We start from the raw sequence: 23,927 nt of genomic DNA, 5'->3' as shown, positions 1-23,927 counted from the left end.
GTAAAACATCTGAAACTAAAAGGAAATATTTTACATGCAAGTATTTGCTTTACATACAACTATTTAAAAATACATTCATAGCAAAGATGAAAACACAAGGTCTGAAGTCTAAATGTGCCCCATAGATTTAGTTTAGTTTACTTCCATAAGATGTGTCAGCATGTAAAATTCAGATGACTCATACACAGATCTGGATTTCAGGCTTCTCTTAAAGGATCACATCTGAATTCCCTTGAGCTCATATCACTGTTCAGTATGCTGTGCAGAGGTTACCCCTTTATGTGAGGCATATGTGCTCCAGTCTGCTACTGTGCCTTCCAGGCACCCTAGGAGGGGTATCTGAGAGGGAAGGAACAGCATGTGGGGAAGCACAGTGGAGTGAGAAGGAAGTGATTGCTTTTTATTTACTTTCTACTTCAGACATTTAAGTTCATAGGATCTTACATAAGGTTTTCAGTTCAGTTGAGAAATATGTAATTTTGTGAATTATAAATTGTTTTTGCTGCTTTACAGGGTGAACTTACGTCACTTTTACTTGCCATAAATAGGAAAAAAGAGCGAATGGTGGCATTTTTGTTGAAGAAAAAACCAGATTTAACTGCAATAGATAATTTTCAAAGGTACGATAGTTTTTTTTGTTGTTCATTTTTAAACCTGAGTGTTGTTCTAGAGTGGTAACAGTCACTCATCAGAAATATTAAATTGATAAGATTAACTTATTATTATTGATATAGAGAGAGAAATATCAACACAAATCATCAGGTAAACAATTATTTACACTGGGCAACATAAAAAGTCTGTATTGTAGGATTCATCTTCTCTTATTATGTTGACTGTTGACAGATGAGCTGATATTTTGAGTCATATGATCTTACATTAACTAAAGGGATTTCATATTGGTTTTATTTGTTTTAAAAGTGTGGACTTCAACTTGTAGTTTACTTTGACTCAATATTGAAATTTCTTAACTCTCTTATAGTAGTTTTAACCTCTGCTTCTTACATACTTTTCCTTTAAAAATACTATGTTAAAGATAAATTAGAGTTGAAAATCATTTTGTCTTTTGCATGACTTCGCTTTAGCTTGCTTTCTCTCAAGAATCTTAATGTTAGATTATTCCTGAGTGACTGTTAATTGCTGTTGCAAGATACTGTGGGTTCATTGGGTTTTTTTCTTCTTTTTACTTCTAGCGTATTTTTATGTTATTTTTAATTAGTATGGGCAGAGGGAAAAAAGATAGCTTTAAATGGATAAACTTTTATTTTCATGAATACAAGCCATGGGTGGCTGACAATGAGAAAAAAAAAGGATAAGCTTTAGATTCACCCAAGACTGGGTTTAATTTGTCGCTTTTCTACTTGCTAGATGTGTGACCTTGGGAACATTGCTTATCACTAAGTATGTTTTTCTATGTGAAAAAGAGAAAATAATATCTCTTTCAATGGTGGTTGTTTATGAGTAATGTGTATATTTAATTTAGTGCCTCGCACATGATTATGAGTAGTATTAACTGAAACTATTGTGGCTATTATTAGCATTATTTTTATTGTTTTAAACCTACAGATAGCTCTTACTTACCCCAAGCTGATTTTGAATTACTATATATCAGACTAGGGAAGAAATGGATAATTCATCACTTAAATGTTTAGCTACTTTAGATAAGTGACCTGAGCATAGTATCCTGCTCATCAAAGGACTTTATTTTAGCAACTTCTTCTGTGTCATATCCCAGTGGGACAAGAGGCTTTCTTGTCCCTTCCTTTTGGCTTTGGTTGCAATTTACAAACATGAACCCTTGAGCACCCAAGATGCTTCTGTTTATTAGTATATATAATTGGTTAATTCTACATGGTCAGACAAGATATTAAATTGGTAAAGTATATAAATATAGTTTTTAATGTAACTTTGCTAAAGTTCCTAAACATGAAATTATCTCTCTGTTATTTTAGAACAGCCCTCATACTTGCTGCTCGTAATGGATCAACAAGTATAGTCAACCAGCTTCTTCAGCACAATATTGATGTCGTTTTCCAAGATATATCTGGATGGGCAGCGGAAGACTATGCTGTTGCTTATAACTTTCAAGAGTAAGTGTTTAAAAGGCCACTGAACAGTAAATTGAGGCTTAAAATAATTGTAACCATTACATCTTATCCATCAGGTGAGATTTCATAGTTTGGTTCAGATAGGTTTGGAGTGGCCGTGAGTTAGTCCACTTCATCAGCCGGAAATCAAGCATAAGACTAGACTAGTTAGAAGTAGCAATGAGTGCAGGATTCCTTAACTCAAGACTCTTAAAGACTTTTATGCTTAAGGATCCTAATGTTTTCCATTTCATTCCAAGTATAACCCCTGTGCATGGGATAAAATAGTTTCACATCTTTGATTTTTATAATTAGTTATTTGAGTCTTGAAATGTCCAGTTTATCAGAAAATGTTGGACTATCTCCTGGGAGCTGTCTTCTATACCCTCTACCTTGAATTTTTCAAGAACCTAAGAGGTCCCCTAAGTTCAAAGAAGACAATCATGTTTTACAAGTCAGTAGGAGTGGAAAGGGGAGGATATTCTAATTATTCTGTTGTTCCCATGGATTCTGTTAACTGGTTTTTGTCATTGAAACTACTCCTGCAGTCCAGTAAAGATTGACCTTTGCCACAAGAATGCCCCTTCTGATTTAGATCCCTCATTCTTTATAGTAATCTATACATAGGCTTCCAAGTCACAACTTGTAGTTCACATAAATATGCTTATATGCTCGGCCATTGTTTCCAAAGCACCAGTACCCTGCTCTGGCTTCTAGACATCCTAGCTTTACCCACACACATAGTGAGCAAATTGACCCTTCCTCCCATACTCAAAATCTCATGTGGAGCCCACATCCTAGCCTGGAATCCTAGATATTGATGGTAAGTTATTCTTTGAGTCCCTTGTTTGTCTTCTTTCCAGCAAATATTAGTTGGGATAGTTCTAAGCTATTAGAGATGTTCAGATAGTGTTGCAGAAAGATATCAAAGTTTTTTCTTCTTTGCTACCAGATTTTTACCCCAAGCCCCTTTATATCTTATGTAGCAGCTTTTCTTAGATAGCGGAAGGTCCCATGTTATCCTTTCCCAGAGCAGTGGGCACCAACTTGTGGCTGGCCCCTCAAAGAATCTGTTTTCGATAATAAAAATCTCCCAAGCTACTTGCTTCTCTACCTCAAGTTTTTAAAATATCTTCAAATTCTACCTCATAGGAAGCCATTATCAGAATGACTTGAGTCTTAGGTAGGTGAGTTGGACTGAACAGAGCCAAGCTTCATCCATGATTCATCAGCACCCATTTATAAAAGTAGGGCTTTGTGCTTGCTTCAGCAGCACATATACTAAATCTGGAACAATACAGAGAAAGTTAGCATGGCCCCTACATAAGCATGTCACACTAATCTGTGAAACATTCCATATTTCACACAGTTACAAAAAAGGTAATCTGACTAGTTTTCTGGCAAGTTCCCAGAAAACAGTGTGAGTCAGAGCAAAACAGGTGCTAGCCAATAGTGAAATTATGCATTTTCATTACAAAAACATTGTTATAAGGTAATTTATGAAATGAGAATGGAGCTGAGTAACCCATGGTGTGTTGTGTGCGAATATATTGGTAGTATGTATCTCAGAAATGAGAAAATACTCACTTACATTTCCTTCATGAAACTTGAAAAAATTAGAGTTTTTGTCTTCCATGTCAGTTTTAGATGACCATGGAGAGAAAGCATCATCCTAACAAAGATCTGCTGGCTCAGAGTTAAAGTCATGTTATCTATTCTAATGAGACAATCTATTTATTAATAAATTTAGTTACAAACACAAACTATGAAATAATTGAGATGTCCTGAATCATAAGCCACAGATAATAGAACAACTAATAAGCAAAATTAAGGCTTAACAACATTTTCAGAAGATCACAACATTTTAATGTTAAGACATATGGGAAACTACACATTGGGTTTCATTTGTAATTCCAAAATAATTTCAACAATAAAGTTCAAGAATAAATTATTCCTTTGCTTTACTATTTCTCTGAGCACATTAAAATGTTATTTTATTAAACATTTATAACAACCTAGTGAATAAGGTAGCAAAACCTTCATTCTTTAGAAGAAGACATTGAGCCTAAGAGAAGGAACTTGTCCAAGAACAAATACATGTTGGTTACAGAGCTAGGACTTACAAGTCAGATCGTTTTCCATTATGTCAACCTTACATGTTAATTTACTGAGTTTTACTGTCCTCACTTCATGAGTACTTTACTTTTTTCTTCGTTAATTAGAAACTTAATAAGAATTTTGTAGAGCTTAAAAACTAAAAGTATGTGGGATAAAGTTCTGATATTGTTTGATATACTCTAAGAATTTAATGTATTTGGTAAATGTTTTTCATATCAGCATTAAAATACTAATTGTATTTACTACATTTTTATACATAGCATTCGCAGACTAATTTCTGAATATAAAGCAAACAAGAAATGGAAAAGTCTTCAAAATAGCAATCCAGGTAAGACTTCTGACAGTGCATTCCTCTCGATGGTCCTATCATAGATAAAAATGTAAGAGGAAGGAAGTGATCACAAAACAGCAGTTTAAAAAAACCACTGTGTAAATTGAATGTATGTTTTTAAATTACTTTCTTGGTAATCTAGATTTCAGAATTATTTAAAAGGTTACTTGTAGGCGATTTTATAATCTCAAGCCATATTATCTGAAAAAACAATTCATTATCTTATTTTCTAAAATTCTAGATGATATTTTTGTGTAAATAAGAAAAAAGATTTTTAAGTTAGTATGTAGTATGTTTTCTTTATAGTCACTTTGATGAATTGGACTTGTAAAATTGGATATTCTAATCTGTAAAATAAATGCTTTGTATTTAGTAAATACATATTACAGCTGATCTTTGAGCAGTGTGGGATTTAGGGGTGTCAGTCACCTATTCACTTTGAAATCTGTGTATAACTTTAAACTCCCCCGTAACTTAATTACTAATGGCTTATCGTTGACTGGAAGCCTTATTGATTATAAAGTCAATTAAGACATATTTGTTGTATCTTAATTATTGTTATATGTGTTATATGCTGTATTGTTAATACAATAAACTAGAGCAAAAGAAACATAAAGAAAATCATAATGAAGAAAGAATATATTTTCATTCAGTGGAAAGTGGATCATCATAAAGCTTTTCATCCTGAGAGTCTTCAAGTTGGCTAGACTGAGGAGGAGGGGGAAGTAGATGGAGATTGATCTTGCTGTCTTAGGTGGCAGAGGCAGAAGGAAATCTGCAGATAATTGGCCCCTGCAGTTCAAACCTTTGTTGTTCAGAGGTCAACTCTGACAGAGTGATTTGTGTCACTGAAAAGGTAACTCTCTTCAAAACCAGAATTTCAATGAGACTTTTCTGGTACCATGAAGAAACATCCATAAGAACTGTACCAATACCAATAGGATATTATTTTTTAAAGATACCTACTATGTGAAGTCAGAAAATAAATTCCTTATTGTGAAGCACAGGTCATGTTACATATTCTTATACCAACAAGGTCTCGCTAGTATTGACTTAATTCCCCGCAAGTGGAAATCAAATGAGATATATATACTTTGTTACCATGAGATTTGTTCCATCTGCTAGTTAATTGTCATAACATCAATTTTGTTAGAAGAAGACACTCTGTTACCATTAGCTAAAATGTTATTATAATAAAACATGGGTAGGATTAAGGTAAGCATGCAGAGTGAGTAGACATTTGCCAGGTAAAGAAGCCGAAGAATGATGGTTGACAAAAGGAATATCTAACAAGATTGTATTTTTGGCAGAAGGAACAGCTAACAAGATTGCACATTTCCCAAAAGGAAAAGCAAGTGCAAAAGGTAAGATGCTTGAGGGAACTTCACAGAGTTTATGAGCAGTTAGTACAGTTTTGCTAGTGCAAAAAAAAGTATAATATGAGAGTGGTTGGGATTGATTTGAATATCTAGCTAAGTTAAGCTTAGGAAAGACTTTTTAAACATATTGAAATGAATAGATCTTATCCGTAGGCCATGGAAAAATTCTTAGAGTGCTTGTGACTGCAAACATTAGATGATCTAACTAACAATAGCTGAAACAATGGGAGCCAAAGCTGTTTTGGTGGTTCAGCAATACCATCCTATCTCACTTGTCCCTCTTTCAGCTGTGCTGTTGGCAGTGTTTTGTTGATATCTCCTTTCATGGTTGGCTACTTAGCAACAGCTTCAAACATCACGTTCTCACAAGAGAGTATTAAAGGCTGGAAGGGTTACTTTTTTTCAAGTGTTCCTTTTAGAAAAGGAAGAAAAGTCAGAAACTTGCATTGGACTTCCTGTGACATTTTATTGGCTTGATTACACCAGCTGCTCATTCCTAAACCTGGCACTGGAAAAGCAAATGTAATTACTGTGATTCGCTTAGAATAATTATTTCTCTTTTTGGAGCTTGGAGGGATATTGGATAATGAATATCCAGGTAAACTTGCATTTCTCCAGCAAGAAAGAATAAGGAATGACTACTTGATAGGGAACCAGCAATGTTTGCTGCAGGGATTCACTAGAAATTTTTCAGAAGGGAAGTCACAAGATTTGAGGATTAGGGCATTCTGGTTATTGTATAAAGCAAGGATTGATAAGCTTTTTCTGTAAAGGGCCAGATAGGTAATATTTTAGGCCGTTTAGTCTCTGTCATAGCTACTAAACACTGCCACTGAAGTGTGAAAGCAGGCATAGATAGACTGTGCTCCAAAAAACGTTTATGTACAAAAGCATATGGCAGGCTGGATTTGGCCTATGACCTGTAGTTTGCTGACCCCTCACTTAGAAGGTAGATGAAAGGTAACCACATAGACTGGGAGACAAAGAAAACTTTGGCCATGGTCAAAACTATAGTTTCCTTATCACCAGTCGTTGCACTAGTCTTAATCTACTATGAGATTTTCACCCACCCCAGGTGAAATAATTATAAGAAGCTCAGTTTATTCACTTTAAAATATCTATTTTTTTCTTGCCCTTATTCTCTTTTCATTTTTTTCTTAGTTTTTATTTAGAAAATATTAATAATTGGTAGGGGTTTTTTTCCCTTGTGAAAGACATCAATTTAGAGGCCATGTTTAACTAGAAAATATAAACATTTCTGTTGTGGCAATGAAAATATAAATTCAAGGCAGAAAAGAGGCGGAGTTAATATGGTTTAGTGATTGTTGAAAGTAAAATGTTAGATGGCAGAGAGAAATCTTAGATTATAAGTTTTGAAGTTGTGCACTAACATTTATACTATACTAGAGGAACAGGGAATTTCAGGTAAATAGAGAAGTGTAGGGAAGAAGGAAGACAAATGTGAGTTTAATGGAACAATCATAGAGGATACTTTTTGTAGGTAATTGTATAATAGGTATTTCTAGCTGGAGATGAAATTCTGAGGTAGGAGTTGCCAACATCGAATGATCCTGTTATAATTATTAAGCAAACTCATAGATCTCAATGAGCTGAAGTTGTATAATGACAAGAAAGCCAGTGACAGGACCCTAGGCATAGCAACATTTTCCAAAGGAAAAGGGCGTGGGTAAGGGAGAATGAGCAGTAGCTAGAGAAATGTAGGAGAGGAGTCAGAGGAAGTGGTGTTGCAGAAATTTAAAACGTGAGAATTTCAAGAAGGTAATATCAATTCTAACAATTAAGATTACTAAAAAATAAAATGGATGTAACTTTGAAAAGCTTTTTGGTGGTATCCTTTCCAAAAGAATCATTTTAGAGTTGTAAGGTTTATTATTGATGTGATTCATACTTCTGGTGTTCAAATATGAAAGAACAAATCTACCAAGATCCTACCTAACTTTTTGGTAACTACAGCAGCTATGTACAAGGGGTCAGGGAAAATAATCTAGACTGATGAGTACACGTGCCAACATTTTTCCACAGTTGTCAAAACCTAAAGATCATGTGTGAGGAAAAGTATTGTCTTTCTTATCTGCTTGTGGAAAAACTTGATTTATATTCAAGTCCTTGATAAGTTCCTCTGGATATGTTTTGAAGCTTAAATATAGTAGCAGCAACTAAAACCTGCTGTCAGACACATACCCTCTCTTTGTCGTGGAATTATAACACAGCCATGTGTTGACAGTTTCAAGTTTTGAACACAAGTGTAGTTTGCAGACCAGGAATTTGGAGAAACTGACATCTTTTGTATAATATCATGGAGAAAAATATAAGGTGATATGCTGAATATACTATTTCTCAGCATTCTGGTGACATCGGTAAAAAAGCCAGTATTTGGTTCTTTTTCTTAGTGCAATTCCCTCTTCATTTGCGTCTTCTGGTATCTGCACTTCTACTGCTTCCTTTTGAATTTCATCTGTAAAGAAAACACTTTTAGAATACATTTCTAGTGACCATTGATTATGAGCATTTTTTCATGTGTTTGTTGGCCTCATATATGTATTCTTTTGAAAAGTGTTTGTTTATATCCTTTGCCCACTTTTGAATGGGTTTGTTTTTTACTTCTAAATCTGTTTTAGTTCTCTGTGGATTTTGGATATAAGTCCTTTGTCAGATGGGTAGATTGCAAAAATTTTTTCCCATTCTGTTGGTTGCCAGTTCACTCTAATGATTGTTGCTTTTGCTGTGCAGAAGCTCTGGAGTTTACTTAGATACCATTTGTCAATTTTGGCTTTTGTTGCCAATGATTTTGGTGTTTTGGTCATGAAGTCATTGCCTACGCCTATGTCCTGAATGGTTTTGCCTAGGTTTTCTTCTAAGGTTTTTATGGTGTTAGGTCTTATGTTTAAGTATTTAATCCATCTGGAGTTAATTTTAGTGTAAGGTGTCAGAAAGGGGTCCAGTTTCTGCTTTCTGCACATGGCTAGCCAGTTTTCCGAACACCATTTATTAAATAGAGAATCCTTTCCCCATTGCTTGTTTTTCCCCAACAAGCTACCACTGACTTTTTTCACTGAATTGGAAAAAAACCACCTTAAATCAAAGCAGCATGGTACTGCTACCAGGACAGAGATGTAGACCAATGGAACAAAACAGAGGCCTCAGAAATAAAGCCACACATCTATAGCCATCTGATTTTTGACAAGCCTGACAAAAACAATGGGGAAACGATTCCCCATTTAATAAATAGTGTTGGGAAAACTGACTACCCATAGACAGAGAGCTGAAAGTAGATCTGTTCCATACAACTTATACAAAAATTAGGTCCAGATGGGTTAAAAATGTAAACATAGGACCTAACACCATAAAATCCCTCAAAAAAACCTAAGCAATACCATTCAGGACATAGGCATGGGCAAGGGCTTCATTACTAAAACACCAAAAGCAAGGGCAACTAAAGCCAAAATTGACAAATGGGATCTAATTAAACTTAAGAGCTTCTGCACAGCAAAACAACAACAACAACAAAAAAAAAACTATGATTAGCGTGAACTCGCAACCAACAGAATGGGAAAAAATTTTTGCAATCTACCAATCTGACAAAGGGCTAATATCCAGAATCTACAAAGAACTTAAACCAATTTACAAGGAAAAAAAAAAAAATCAAAAAGTGGGCAAAGGATATGAACAGACAGTTTTCAAAAGAAGACATTTATGCAGCCAACAAACATGAAAAAAGGCTCATCATCACTGGTCAGTAGAGAAATACAAATCAAAACCATAATGAGATACCATCTCACACCAGTTAGAATGGCAATCATTAAAAAGTCAGGAGACAACAGATGCTGGAGAGGAAGTGAAGAAATAGGAATGCTTTTACACTGCTGTTGGGAGTGTAAATTAGTTCAACCATTGTGGAAGACAGTGTGGTGATTCCTCAAGGATCTAGAAATAGAAATTCCATTTGACCCAGCAATCCCATTACTGGGTACATACCCAAAGGATTATAAATCGTAGTATTATAAAGACAAATGCACGCTATATTCATTGCAGCACTGTTTACAATAGCAACAACTTGGAACCAACCGAAATGCGCATCTATGATAGACTGAGTAAAGAAAATGTGGCACATATACACCATGAAATACTATGCAGCCATAAAAAATGATGAGTTCATGTCCTTTGCAGGGACATGGATGAAGCTGGAAACTATCATTCTTAGCAAACTTACACAAGAACTAAACAACACTGCATGTTCTCCTAAGTGGCTGTTGAACAATGAGAACACATGGACACAGGGAGGGGAACATCACACACTGGGGCCTGTTGGGGGGTTGGGGGCTAGGGGAGGGATAGCAGGGGGTGGAGAAATTGGGGAGGGATAGCATTGGGAGAAATAACTGTAGATGACAGGGTGATGGATGCAGCAAACCACCATGGCACATGTACACCTATGTAACAAACCTGCAGGTTCTGCACATGTACCCCACAACTTAAAGTATAATAAATAAAAAAAGAAGCAAATATTCCACCACAGATTAAGCTTTATTTAAACTCTGATTTTATAAAAGAAAAATAAATGTTTAAGTTTATGTTTATAAAGACTATAGCTTTTATCCAGCTATTCTAAGTAGTTCATTTTAATGAAATACATGGATTTTTTTTGACCAGAACAAGACTTAAAAATGACATCAGAGGGAGAACAAGAAAAGCTTCAAGGATGTGAAAATAACCAGCAACAGGTATGTAAAACTTTAATTTCAAATTTCTGGTTTTCTTTGCTTTCATAACATAGCATATTTCAAATGAAATTACCTTTGAACTGTCCTTTTAGAATCAGTTGATTATAATATTTAATTTTAAACCATTTTACCTGGTTATAAATCTTAAAATATTCTCAGAATGCATAGTGATTTACAGCTAATCTTTTCCCTTCAAAGTAAAGCCCAAAGTTCCTGAATATTGTTTACTTTTCCTTTTTTATAACCTCCTAACTAATAAAGAAACATCAAATATTGAATTATAATTTCAAGCAATCAAAATTATGAACAATAGGGATGGCTGCCAACTTGGGTTCATGTTAAATGAGTAATCTTTGCTGATGGTTCAAAATTTGCAACTTTATATTACTAGTCACTAATACCATGATTAAAAATGTATTCTCCATTGTGATTTTTTTTTTTTTTTTTTTTTTTTTTTTCTTTCTGAGACGGAGTTTTGCTCTTGTTACCCAGGCTGGAGCGCAATGGTGCGATCTCAGCTCACCGCAACCTCCGCCTCCTGGGTTCAGGCAATTCTCCTGCCTCAGCCTCCTGAGTAGCTGGGATTACAGGCACGCGCCATCATGCCCAGCTAATTTTTTTTTTTTGTATTTTTAGTAGAGACGGGGTTTCACCATGTTGACCAGGATGGTCTCGATCTCTTGACCTCGTGCTCCACCCGCCTCGGCCTCCCAAAGTGCTGGGATTACAGGCGTGAGCCACCGCGCCCGGCCGGGCATGACTTTAATGTGCATTCTTTTTAAACAACGAATTACTCCATCATAAAACTGAACTGTAAATGTTCCTTCTTTGTTAATTGCTTCGATCTTGGCAGGGTAATAGTTACAGTCTGTCCAAGGAGTCAGAACTTCTCCTGCTTTAAAATCAAAGAAATCTTCCTCATCTTTTAGCCCTTCTTTTCTTAGTGCCGGTCTCTCAAGGGGTCGTAATCTATTGCTATCCCAGTAAATCCACTCATCATAATGATGACTCCAGCGCTTAAAATAGACCAACATCTTGCCCTCCTCATAGTCGATTTTTTCAATTCGTGATGGATACTGAGTGCTGACTGTTTTTCTCTATGTTTTCTCATTTGATTTTGGTAATCGTCAAAGGCATAGAAGACATAGTGTACATTTAACAGATGAAAACCATTTTTTTTAAGTAGTGCAGTGCCTCCAAATGAGCACCAATCTCAAAAGTGATTCCAGGGTGATTTGGGGGCTTTTTACTCATCTTGAGATCCTGTTCTTCAGTATTTTCTTTTCACGACTCGCCTTCTCTCTGCACAGCAGCAAGCATCTCATTTTCCAGAACTCTATCCAGCATCTCAGTGGTTTCACTCTGCTTCTTCTGTTGTTTCAAATTTTGGTTCCTGTTTTTCAGCAAGCACCTTCACATTTTTGATATCCTAGCATCCAAATGAAAAAAGAAAAATGAAAGACAGTGGGGAAAGCTTATTGCAGAAAGGGGAAATTTTCCTTTCTGTTCCTGAAGCCCCACAATGCCACATTCTCTAAATCTGGCCATTAAGTGTAAACTCCAGGAGGTAAAGATAGAAAGGGACAGATTTCATGGCTTTGTCCTTTTATTTCTCTATTTCTGCTCATCACAAGGGGGTGAAAATTTATATTAGACAGCAAAGAGTGGAGGGAATAAAAGCACAAATTTCAAATGAGACCTTTTTTAAAGTGTGGAAATTTTTGTTTTATTCACTCAGACAGAAATGATTCAGACTTTATATGAATATTGATGAAAAAATCATAACGTAATTTATGCTAATAATTATATAGTGATAAAATTAAATACAAAATATTTTAATGACCATTATCATGACAGAGTCAAGTGATAAAATGAATGAAAACAAAAAAGTTCTTTCTATTAGATAAAATAATGGCAATTGTTATCAGTGTTAAACTTTCATTGAAGGTTGCAGAAAAAATGAAAACATGCAGAAATAAGAAAATGGAAGTGTCAAGAAACCTACATGCCGATTACAGTGACAGTGATGATGATGAATTAATCCAAGAAAGAAGGAGCAGAAAACCTGATAATCATCAATTTCCCAGGCAGAAGAGTGAAGAGTATAATAGGTAAGCCTATAGCAATATTTAATAGTAGCAATATTTAATAATATAAAACATCTTAAGTATAATAAATCTGTGTTAAGGATTTTATATATGTTACATGCTTATATATGTTAAGAATTTTCATTATAGCATCATCATATCACAAAGCTGGAGATAGTCTAAAATCCCATTAATAAGGAAATAGGTAAATCGTCATACCCATTAAATAACGTAGTATGCAACCCTGTTTTTAAAATTAGTTTGGATCTATAGTATACTGATTACTTCATCAGTAATGTATATTTAAAACATTTAGTTTGATAACACATCTTAAGTAAATTTTGTCAGAATATGATATTGTAGTATCTTGATACTTGTAATATCTACTGAGTTGCAAAAGGAAACTACATACTACCTTGGCACTTTGCATTACCAACAAAATTGCTAGTTATGGCATTTGTTTCTTGTTCTCAATGCATGAGTGCTCAAATATTGATTCTCACGATAATCTGAATATTGTCAAGGGATTTCACATGGGGATCTATATTCCATGTAAATATTCAGTGTATTGGTAAAACTTGTTAAAATATATCAAAGGATCTTTGATCTACCAAGTCAGTAGTTCACCCAATTTTTTCCTGTAAAGAGTAACTACTTTAGGCTTCGTGAACCAGAAGGTCTCTGACATCTTTCATAGACAATAGATAAATAGGTAGCACTGTGTTCCAAGAAAACTTTACTTACAAAAACAGGCAGTGGGCTGAATTTGGCCCACAAGTACTGATTTGCTGACTCCTATGCTAAAACCAAGGTGCTGCTAATGCAGTGAACCTCCTCTTTTGAGGCACTTTGAATGCATCCCATTATCCTTTCAAAAGATATTTCAGTATGCACAACACCGTATTTTACAACAATGACTTCCTATTATATAATTTATAAAATTCAGTAGACAAAATAAGATTTGAATTTTTACCTTTTTTCATCTTATAGAATTTATTATTTTAATATGTCAGATATTATTAAAATATCTCAGAGTTGAGTGATTTTTCTCAAGTAAGAAATACTGCCCTTTAGTCTTTCTGTGGTCTTTATAAGCATGACCAAAATGATAACCAGCTTTATAATCTAGAAATGTTCAAGGGGTGTTTTAGTTCTATAATTTTATGATGTTATTTAGTACTTTGGTCTGACTTGCCATATATGTCTGGCTTGACATATATATATGTGTGTATGTGTGTGCATGTGTGTGTGTGTGTGTGTGTGTATAATTTTTAAAAGCTTTTAAGATATTAAAACATACTATGTAACTAATCATTAATCATTATTAATCATTATGAAATGATTGAAAATATCCTTAAAATTAACCTGTCTGTACTCATGGACTCAAATTTCCTTTCCATTCACTCTTTAACTCACTGCCATAATTTTCACTCTCACCACTCCTCCAAAATTGTTATTCTCAAGGTTGTCACTGATTTTTCACTGTAATACATCTAGCCATAATTCCTTTAGATCTCGCTTTATGTAACTTATCAGCAATACTTGACCCAATGGAAAACTCTCTCCTCTATAACACTTTCTTCACTGGCCCTCAGAATCTCACTCACTCACCTAGATTTTCCTCCTGACTTTCTAGTCCATCGATCTTAGCCTGTTTTGCTTACGTCTCCTCATCTTCTACCTTTTACAGATTGAAGTGACCCAGGGCTCAGTTCTTGAGGTTTTTTCTTGTGACTTTTACTAGCTCGTATATGCTAATGATTTTTAAATTTATACCTCCAGTCCATTTCAGGCCTATTTATCAACCTGTCTACTTGACATCTCTCCTTGATTAACTATTGGGTACAGCAAATTTATCAGGTCCAAAATCTAGCTACAGATGGTCTTCCTCCTACCTGCCCCTCATGTAGTCTTTTGTTGTTCCATTAATCATAACTCTTGTAAATGCTCTGCCCAAAACCCTGCTGTCATCCTTGACTCACACATGCTTTCTCTGTCTCCCTCCCCCAACCCCCACCTCTGACACTCCACAGCTAAGATGTTAGCAGATCTCGTCAGGTCTAACTTCACAATATATCCAAAAACCAGTCACATCTTTCATGTCTAAGCAACTCCACTATCATCTGATCGGCCATCTAGATTAGCATAATAGACTGCTAATTGGTCTTCTGTTTCTCCATGTTTAATCCTGTTTTCATCAATTCTTAACCAGTGAACCTATTAAAACATGTCAGATTATGTCACTCTTTTGGTTAAAAACTTCTAATTGCTTCTCATTTCACTCAAAATACATGCCGAATTTTCTCCTAATACTCAAAAGCCAGCACAGGATCTGACCTCTTATTTTCCTGATTTAAGCTTTTGCCTTTCTAGTCTGGTTTATCCTGGTGTACAGTTTTAAACATTAATACTCACTTAAAGTACATTTGATATGGGTTCATTCTGACAATTTTACCTGGCAATTATATGCTCTTTATGCTCTTTATGGACTCTTTTGGCTCTTTTTAATGAGCTATACTCTCTATATTAATAGTTTTCTAATTAGGGAGAAAAGTCTAGTATTGTGGTCATTCACCATTCTATTACTGGTAATTATGATCATTTCAATCATGGTACAAGGAATCATAGGAGTTGCAAACTTCACTGGTATTTTATCAGGAATAATAAAATATTCGTGTGGTGAATGCAATGGATGTAAAAATTCTTTTCAAAGGATTATGAGCCTTTAGCTTCTGAAATAAACAGATAAAAGTTGGATTTGGCCAGGTGCGGTGGCTCACTCCTGTAATCCTAGCATTTTGGGAGGCCAGGGCAGGTGGATCATTTGAGGTCAGAAGTTCAAGACCAGTCTGGCCAACATGGTGAAATCCCATCTATACCAAAAATACAAAAATTAGCTGTCAGTAGTGGTGCGCCTGTAATCCCAGCTTCTTGGGAGGCTGAGGCAGAAGGATTGCTTGAGCCTGGAAGGCAGAGTTCGCAGTGAGACGAGATCTTGCCACCGCACTCCAGTCTGGGCAACAGAGCGAGACCCTGTCTCAAAAAAAAAAAAGTTTGATTTATTGCTTTCTCTAGTAAGTCTGTGCTGGTCAGGCACAGTCTCTTTTTTTTTAATTTTTAAATTTTTTTTTTATTTTTTATTGCATTTTAGGTTTTGGGGTACATGTGAAGAACATGCAAGATTGTTGCATAGGTACACACATGGCAGTGTGATTTGCTGCCTTCCTCCCCTTCACCTATATCTGGCATTTCTCCCCATGCTATCTCTCCCCAACTCCCCACCCCACACTGTCCCTCCCCTGTTCCCCCCCAACAGACCCCAGTGTGTAGTGCTCCCCTCCCTGTGTCCATGTGTTCTCATTGTTGAACACCCGCCTATGAGTGAGAGCATGCGGTGTTTGATTTTGTGTTCTTGTGTCAGTTTGCTGAGAATGATGGTTTCCAGATTCATCCATGTCCCTACAAAGGACGGGAACTCATCATTTTTGATGGCTGCATAATATTCCATGGTGTATATAGGCACAGTCTCTTGTAATGGAGCAGCTACTAAGCCTTATAAAAGGTTTGTGGAATAGTGAAGTTGAAGGCTTGGCTGACTCTCATAGGCATAACTGGGTTGACATCATCTGGAGTAATGTGGTTATCTGTGTAAGACTGTTGTGGATTAGTTGGCACTTCCAGGCATGCTGATTGGAATGAGTTTGTCTCTGGATGTCTTCAGAGGCAAGTGGCTGACATTCGTTGGTTGGTGTTAATGAGGCCAGTGGTCATTGATTGACTAGATTAAAAATTGGTTCTGGGTGGCTACCTGTTACCATGGCTACAGGTCAGTTTTCCTTAGTTTGTGGCAATGTTAATCAGATGTTTTCTGTTTGAAAGTTGCCTTCTATCAACTATGCTCAAATGAACACTATTTTATATTCCAGAATTATATACTTATTTTTTAAGTTTGAGTCAAGAGAAATTGTTTGTTATCTGAGAAAGATAGTTTTTAGAAGCTTAGTCTTAAACAGAAGACTCATCTACATATATTTTTGGTAAAATTGATGGATTTATTTTTGTTTTTTGTGTTTTTAGGGGCTCAGGCTGAACTCCTACATAATAATCTCCAATGGGAAATTTCAGCCTTTTTTTAAATTTATGTAGGTACATGATAGTGATATTCTTATTCACGTTTACAATTTTCTGCTGATAAATCCAGCTTTTCATATTAGGAATAGATACCACACTGTAAGTATACAAAAGTTTCTAAATCATTTCAAACAAAATTCAAACTAATCAGAATAGTGCTATTTTTGAACTACATATAAAGACACATAGGTATTTTAAAAGCAAGTGTTTTTTCCCTTTAAGGTAATTTTACAGTTTCTTTCAGGCTATATGTGCCTCATAGTATTCTGAAAACTTAATTTAAATGAAACATGTTAAAACAGTAACTATGGCACAAATCCAACTATGACCCCATGTCTAAGAGTCATTGCCTTGCAGGCAGCGAGCTCCAGCCTTTTAGCGTAGCATTCAAGTTTACTGTAGCATTCTTCTTTCAGTGTTTGCTTTCATGTATTTTTTTTACCTTTCAACTTCCCAGGAAACAACTGGATGCCATGTGCCTAATCCCTGTGCTCACATTCTGTTCTCTATATAAAATGGATTTCTCCTACTGTTTTTGTTTTTGTTTTGGCCTGGTGAGCTCCTCTTGTCTTTTACCTCTTCCATAATGTCTTTCTCATGTTCATATATAATTTTTCCTGGTAGTCTTCCAGAAAAATAATGGTATCAGTTTTAGTGAAATGGTTAAGGATGAAGAAGGATAAAATCACTAATTTTCTTACCTCCTTGTAAAGGAATATTAGCAGTGATTACTTTCTCCAGAAAGAAAATAGTGTAGACAGACTAATCTAGAGAATACTCGACTGTGTCAATGCTGCTGGAAGACTGATTAAAACGATGTGTTTCAACTGGTTGCCATGGAACCCTTACTGTAGTGGCTAAGCACAGACAAATCTTGAGAGAACTTTGACTGCAAAAGGGAGTAGAGAAATGGGTAACAAGTAAAAGAAGAAGAATGCGAGATTCAAATGACTCTTGTTTCTTTTTCAATTTTAAAATGGAAGCTGTTAGAGTATTCTTGTTTGGTGTTCAGAATGAGCCGGTAGAGAAGAAATGTGTTTTTGGAATTTGGTTTTGTTTGCATGTCTGAGGATTGGAAAGTTATCTTTTAAATATCTATAGTAAATCAATTATTCATACAATTTCTATTCATGTTTAGTTTTATCAGAAGTGGTCTTTTTTCAGAATCGGTTCAGGAATGGACTATTTTAATGTAATGGTACATGAAGATCATGACTTAAACTCACATGCATATATTTTTAGAAATTCTGTAACAATAAACATACAAACACTAGGTCATATTGGATAGAATTTAAATTTGCCTTGATGATGTATGTATCACAGTACCTTTGAAAGTAGCATCACAAATCGCTGTGCCAAGGTAGTCTAAAATAACAGGTATGTTTCCTTTACGGTTGTTCAGATGCTGGGAAGGGGAAGCTTTCTAATTAATAATAGAAAAGCAAACTACTGAAAAAATAATTGCAGACTGTTACTTTTGGACTGTATTGTTCAAATGTAAAAATTAAATGTTTCTGTGGACCAACAGTGTCTTTGACATGTCTTGTACACTCAGCAAGTTTCGGTTGAATGCATAAATAAATAGTTGAATGGATGAATGAATTTTTTTTGTGAATTTCTTTAGAGAAACCAAATTTTCAGTTTATTAAAAGCAGGTTTCCAAAGCTGCATAGGTATAAAATCTAATTTTTAAAAAATTTCAAGATTCAGAGATTATTATTTGTAATCATAGAAAGAAATGGAAAGATAATATGAATTCATCTGCTATTATATTACTTGTAAACACTTGAAAATAAATATTACTTTTATAGTGTATTATGGAGTATCCTGAAACACATATTTTGGAGCCAGAGTTCATGGGTTTGAATGCTTAATCTGCTACTAACAAGTTTTATGAGGTTGGGCAAGTTATATGGCCTTTCCATGCCTACTTTCTTACTTTATAAAATGCCTAGTATGTTATCTACCTCACAGAATTGTTGGGAGGATTCAAGTGACTTAAACACTTGTACAGTGTTTAGAATAGTACATAGTATCTGCACAGTATGTCCTGAAAAGCTCACTAATGTCATAATTTTAAAAAGCGTTTCTGTTACATAAGTAATATTTATCAAATAAGTCTTAGTACCAATTAAATCTTGTTTGTATAGAAAACGACAATAAGGTCAGGTGCGGTGGCTCACACCTATAATTCTAACACTTTGGGAGGCCAAGGCAGGTGGATCACCTCAGTTCCGGAGCTCAAGACCAGCCCGGCCAACATGGTGAAACCCCATCTCTACTAAAAATACAAAAAAATGAAAAATGAAAAATAAGTAGGTGTGGTGGCAGGCACTTGTAATCCCAGCTACTCAGGAGGCTGAGGTAGGAGAATCACCAGGACCCTATAAGTAGAAGTTGCAGTGAACCGAGATCATGCCATTGCACTCTGCCCAGGCAACAGAGCAAGACTCTCTCAAAAAATAAATAATAAATAAATAAATAAGTAAATAGGGGCAACAAGAGGAAAACCTAGTGTGTGTGTGTGTGTGTGTATATATATATATATATTTTTTTTTTCTATCAAATAATGCAAGTAATATGTTTTTTCTTTTTCTTTGGCTGTCAGAAAACTAATGCTACCCTTTCCATTTACTTTATCCCCTTGTAGAAAATGATTGTATTTTACATCACCTGTGAAATATTACCTGTAAACTTTATGAATAGGAGAGAGAAATGATAAATATAGAGCTTTTATATAGAAAATAGTTATAGTCTTTGTATTTTACATATTTACTATTTGCCTGATTGTAATTTTTTCTTTTAGGCTTGCAAAGAAAACATCTAATAAAAAGAACAAGGTATTGTAAAAGTAAATTGTCAAGAATGTTGTTGAAAATCCCTTATTAAAGGTCACTTAAAAAAACAGAAAATCTTTTGTAGTAAAGATATTGGCTTTGAAAAAGCAGCAGTAACCATTTATAAAGGTACCCTTTTAACCACAGTCTATTAACTATTTTAAGAAGTACTTTGGTTTTGCTCATAAAAAAAGATGAATAATTCCCACTGGTGTACATTTAATATATGCTGTAAATATTTGGGGGACATTTTGAAACAGTGTTATTTATTTTATAGGTTAAAAGACATGTACATTTCAAGGATGACCTCGATGACATAATTCAGTCATCTGAAACAACCTCAGAGGATGATGAGTTGCCTTACTCTGATGATAAGAATTTTATGTTACTCATTGAACAACAGAGAGTGGAGTGTAAAGGTAGGACCAATGCATAAATATAAGGCTTTTTCCCTAGCCTACAGTAATGTTTGCACACATTGCACACACTGTACCATAGATCACTGATGTGTTATAGGGATGTTCATCTCAGAAACATGCTTTTTGTGAATATGGAATGAGAACTGCTCTATCTTGTATACTCTTAACCAAAGAGCTGTGATCGTTCCACTGTACTTTCCTCAGTGTGAATGACACTCCCAATCTTTTTGCTGACTCTGCTTCTCTCCTGTGCCTTTACCCAGGGTCAGGTCATTATCTCGTATGTTGAATAATGTGATAACTCTTTTTCAACTCTTTTCCCTACTGTTCCACCTTCCAAAACCATGGTCTATTCTGCAACCATAATTATATACATTTAAAAAATTTACATCTGATCATGTTACCTGCTTGCTTAACACCCAACTGCCACTTGTCATTGCTATAAGGTAGACATGTCAGCACTCTAGCTTTATACTGCATCATTTCATATCCTTTTTTCTCTCCATGTCACAGCCAGTGCCCCAGGTGTTTGCTCATACAATCTTTAGCTTTAGTGGGGTATAGTTGATATATGTTAAAGTGCACATATGTAAGATGTACAACTTAATAAGTTTTTTGATAGGTGTATACACCTGTGAAACTGTCACCATAATGAACATAGTTATCTTATCCATCACCCATGAAAGTGTCCTGTGCTGCTTTATGTTCCCTTTTTAGAAAAACTGCTAAATTGTTTTCCGAAACGTGTACCATTTTCCATTGCCATCAACAGAATAGGACAGTTTCAGTTGCTGTGTTGTCACACTAAGTATTGCAGTATTTATCTGTAGCATTCTCATGGGTGTGGATTTTGTGCATGATCCTAATGACTAATAAACATATTGAACATCTTTCCATGTTTTATTTGCCATCTGTACATCCTCTTTGGTGAACTGTGTTTTCATATCTTTTTCCATTTACAATATTAGGTGGATGTTTTCTTGCTTGTTGAATTTTAAGAGTTCTGGACACTATTACTTTACAAGAACATTTTTTCCAGTTTGTGGCTTCACTTCATTTTCTTAATAGTGTCTTTTCTAAAGAGCAGAAGTTTTTACTTTTGATGAACTCTGTTTAGTTACAGAGTTTGCATTTTATGTCATATCTAAGAAATCTTTGCCTAGCACAAGTAATTTTCTCAAAATTTTTACAAAAATTTTATTCTATGCTTCATTCTAGAAGTTTTATAGTTCTAGATCTTACATTTAAATGTACGCTTCATTTTGAGTTCATTTTTATATATAGAATGAGGTATATGGATTCAAGTTAACTTTTTGGATATGAACAGCCAGTTATTTGAGCACCATGTATGGAAATGGCTATCCTTTCTCTACTACATTGCTGTCCTGCCTTTGTCAGAAACAAACTGGTTGCCTGTATGTCATCTATTTGCCTGTGGACTCTATTGAATTCTATTAATTTACAGATGCTCCTCAAATTATGGTAGGGTTACTTCTGATTTCAGTCAAAAGCTAAGTGGTACTTCATTAAACCCATTGTAAAGTTACTAAGTTAAAACACCTTAAGTTCGAAACTGTCTGTATTTGACTTTCTTTATATAGGTTGAGCATCCCTAATTCAAAAATCCCAAATCTGAAATGCTGTAAAATCCAGTGTTTTTATTGTCAACCTGATCTCACAAGTGGAAAGTCCCATATCTGAGCAGCTCATGTACACAAACTTTGTTTCATGCAAAAAATTATAAAATATTTAAAATTACCTTCAGAGGCTAGGCACGGTGGCTCATGCATATAATCCCAGAACTTTGGGAGGCCGAGGCGGGAGGATTACTTTGTGTCAGGAGCTTGAGATCATTCTGGCCAACATGGCAAAACTGCATCTCTACTAAAAATACAAAAATTAGTTAAGCGTGTTGATGCACACCTATGATCCCAGCTACTCAGGTAGCTGAGGCAAGAAATCGCTTGAACTTGGGAAGTGAAAGTTGCAATGAGCTGTGATCTCACCACTGCACTCCAGCTCGAGTGACAGAGCAAGACTATCTCAAAAATTAAAATAAAATAAAATTACCTTCAGGCTTTGTGTATAAGGTGTGTTTGAAAAATAAGCACATTTTATGTTTAGACCTGGGTCCTATCTCCTAGAGGTATCATTTTATATATTTGCAAATATTCCAAAATCCAAAATCTGCAATACTTCTGGTGCCAAGCATTTTGAATAAGGGATGTTCATCCTGTACCAGTGACACATTGTTTTGATTACTATTGATTTATAATAATTCTCAAAATCAGTTTTCCAATTTTGTTATTTGTTCTGCTTTGGCTGTACTAGAACCTTTGCATTTCCACACGAACTTTAGAATTGACTTGTCAACTTAAAAAAAAAGCCTCCTGGCTTTTTGGACATTAGGTTGGGATTGTGTTGTATTTATAGATTAATTTATGGAGAATGAACATCTTAACAATAATGAATCTTTCTACTCCTGAAGAAGTGTATGTCTGCATTTATATAGGTCATAGTTAATTTTCTCAGTAATATTTTGTAGTTTTTAGTATATAGGTCTTCTTGTGTTTTATCAGATGTTTCTGTATTTCACATTTTGATATAGTCATAAATGATATTTTAAAATTTTTACTCCGATTGTTTTTCACTAATATATAGAAATACAATTGGCTTTTCTATGTTGATTTTACATAGTCCAATCTTACTGAACTCACTGAGTAGTTCTGGTACATTCTTGGAAGATTTGATGAGATTTTCTATATACACCAAAGACTGTCAAACTTTTTCTTAAAGTAGTTTCTTATTAAAGACTTGTGGAAAAAGGGGTCTCTGTTTTAGCTGTTTGACTCTGCTATTGTAGTATGAGAGCATCCATAGACAACCTGTACATTAATGAACACAGCTGTGATCATTGACAAAGACAAGAAGCTGGCCCATAGGTTAGAATTTACCCAAACCTATTGTGTGATCATGGTTGTGTATAAAGACAGATTTATTTATTTTTTCAACTGGGATGACTTTTCTTTTTCTTGCCTAACTAAACTAGCCAGAATCTTCAGAACAATGCAACATAAAAGCAGTGAAAGCAAACATAATAGTGTCCAGAACTCTTCATCTTCTGGGGAACATATTCAGTTTTTCACCATGACGCATGTTAGCTGTGGGTTCATCATAGATGCTCTTTATCATGCTGATGAAGGTCCCTGGATTCTTACTTTCCTGAGAGTTTTTCCTTTTTAAAAAATCAGATTCATCCATGTCCCGTCAAAGGACATGAACTCATCATTTTTTATGGCTGCATAGTATTCCATGGTGTATTCCATAGTATTCCATGGTCCTGGACATTTTCCCTGTCCAGTCTATCATCGATGGGCATTTGGGTTGGTTCCAAGTCTTTGCTATTGTAAACAGTGCTGCAATGAACATTTGTGTGCATGTGTCCTTATAATAGAATGATTTATAATCGTTTGGATATATACTCAGTAATGGGATTGCTGGGTAAAATGGAATTTCTATTTCTAGGTCCTTGAGGAATCGCCACATTGTCTTCCACAATGGTTGAACTAATTTACACTTCCACCAACAGTGTAAAAGTGTTCCTATTTCTCCACATCCTCTCCAGCGTCTGTCTCCAGATTTTTAAATGATTGCCATTCTAACTGGCATGAGATGGTATCTCAATGTAGTTTTGATTTGCATTTCTCTAATGACCAGTGATGATTAGCATGTTTTCATATGTTTGTTGGCCTCACATATGTCTTCTTTTGAACAGTGTCTGTTCATATCCTTTGCCCAT

General features: G+C 35.1%; 1 protein-coding gene and 1 non-coding gene across 2 annotated transcripts in view; both read left to right on the top strand.

Annotated features, from left to right (window-relative positions):
* LOC110569126 (ankyrin repeat domain-containing protein 62-like) overlaps positions 1-23,927 on the top strand; it is a 78,675-nt gene that overhangs the window by 40,167 nt on the left and 14,581 nt on the right. The window contains exons 6-13 of the mRNA XM_064371595.1: positions 514-620; positions 1,950-2,087; positions 4,463-4,530; positions 5,844-5,897; positions 10,584-10,654; positions 12,602-12,765; positions 19,679-19,712; positions 19,987-20,128. Coding sequence (XP_064227665.1) covers positions 514-620; positions 1,950-2,087; positions 4,463-4,530; positions 5,844-5,897; positions 10,584-10,654; positions 12,602-12,765; positions 19,679-19,712; positions 19,987-20,128 — 778 coding nt within the window. The remainder of the gene's footprint in view (positions 1-513; positions 621-1,949; positions 2,088-4,462; positions 4,531-5,843; positions 5,898-10,583; positions 10,655-12,601; positions 12,766-19,678; positions 19,713-19,986; positions 20,129-23,927) is intronic.
* Positions 3,342-3,448, top strand: LOC135272905 (U6 spliceosomal RNA). Its single transcript, XR_010340833.1, has one exon. It is a non-coding gene; the product is annotated as a U6 spliceosomal RNA (small nuclear RNA).

Source organism: Aotus nancymaae, unplaced genomic scaffold (assembly GCF_030222135.1).
Source record: "Aotus nancymaae isolate 86718 unplaced genomic scaffold, 86718_ANA_hifiasm-v0.15.2.pri h1tg000141l, whole genome shotgun sequence".
In the NCBI taxonomy this organism is placed as follows: Eukaryota; Metazoa; Chordata; class Mammalia; order Primates; family Aotidae; genus Aotus; species Aotus nancymaae.
This window is presented reverse-complemented; position numbering and strand designations above follow the sequence as displayed.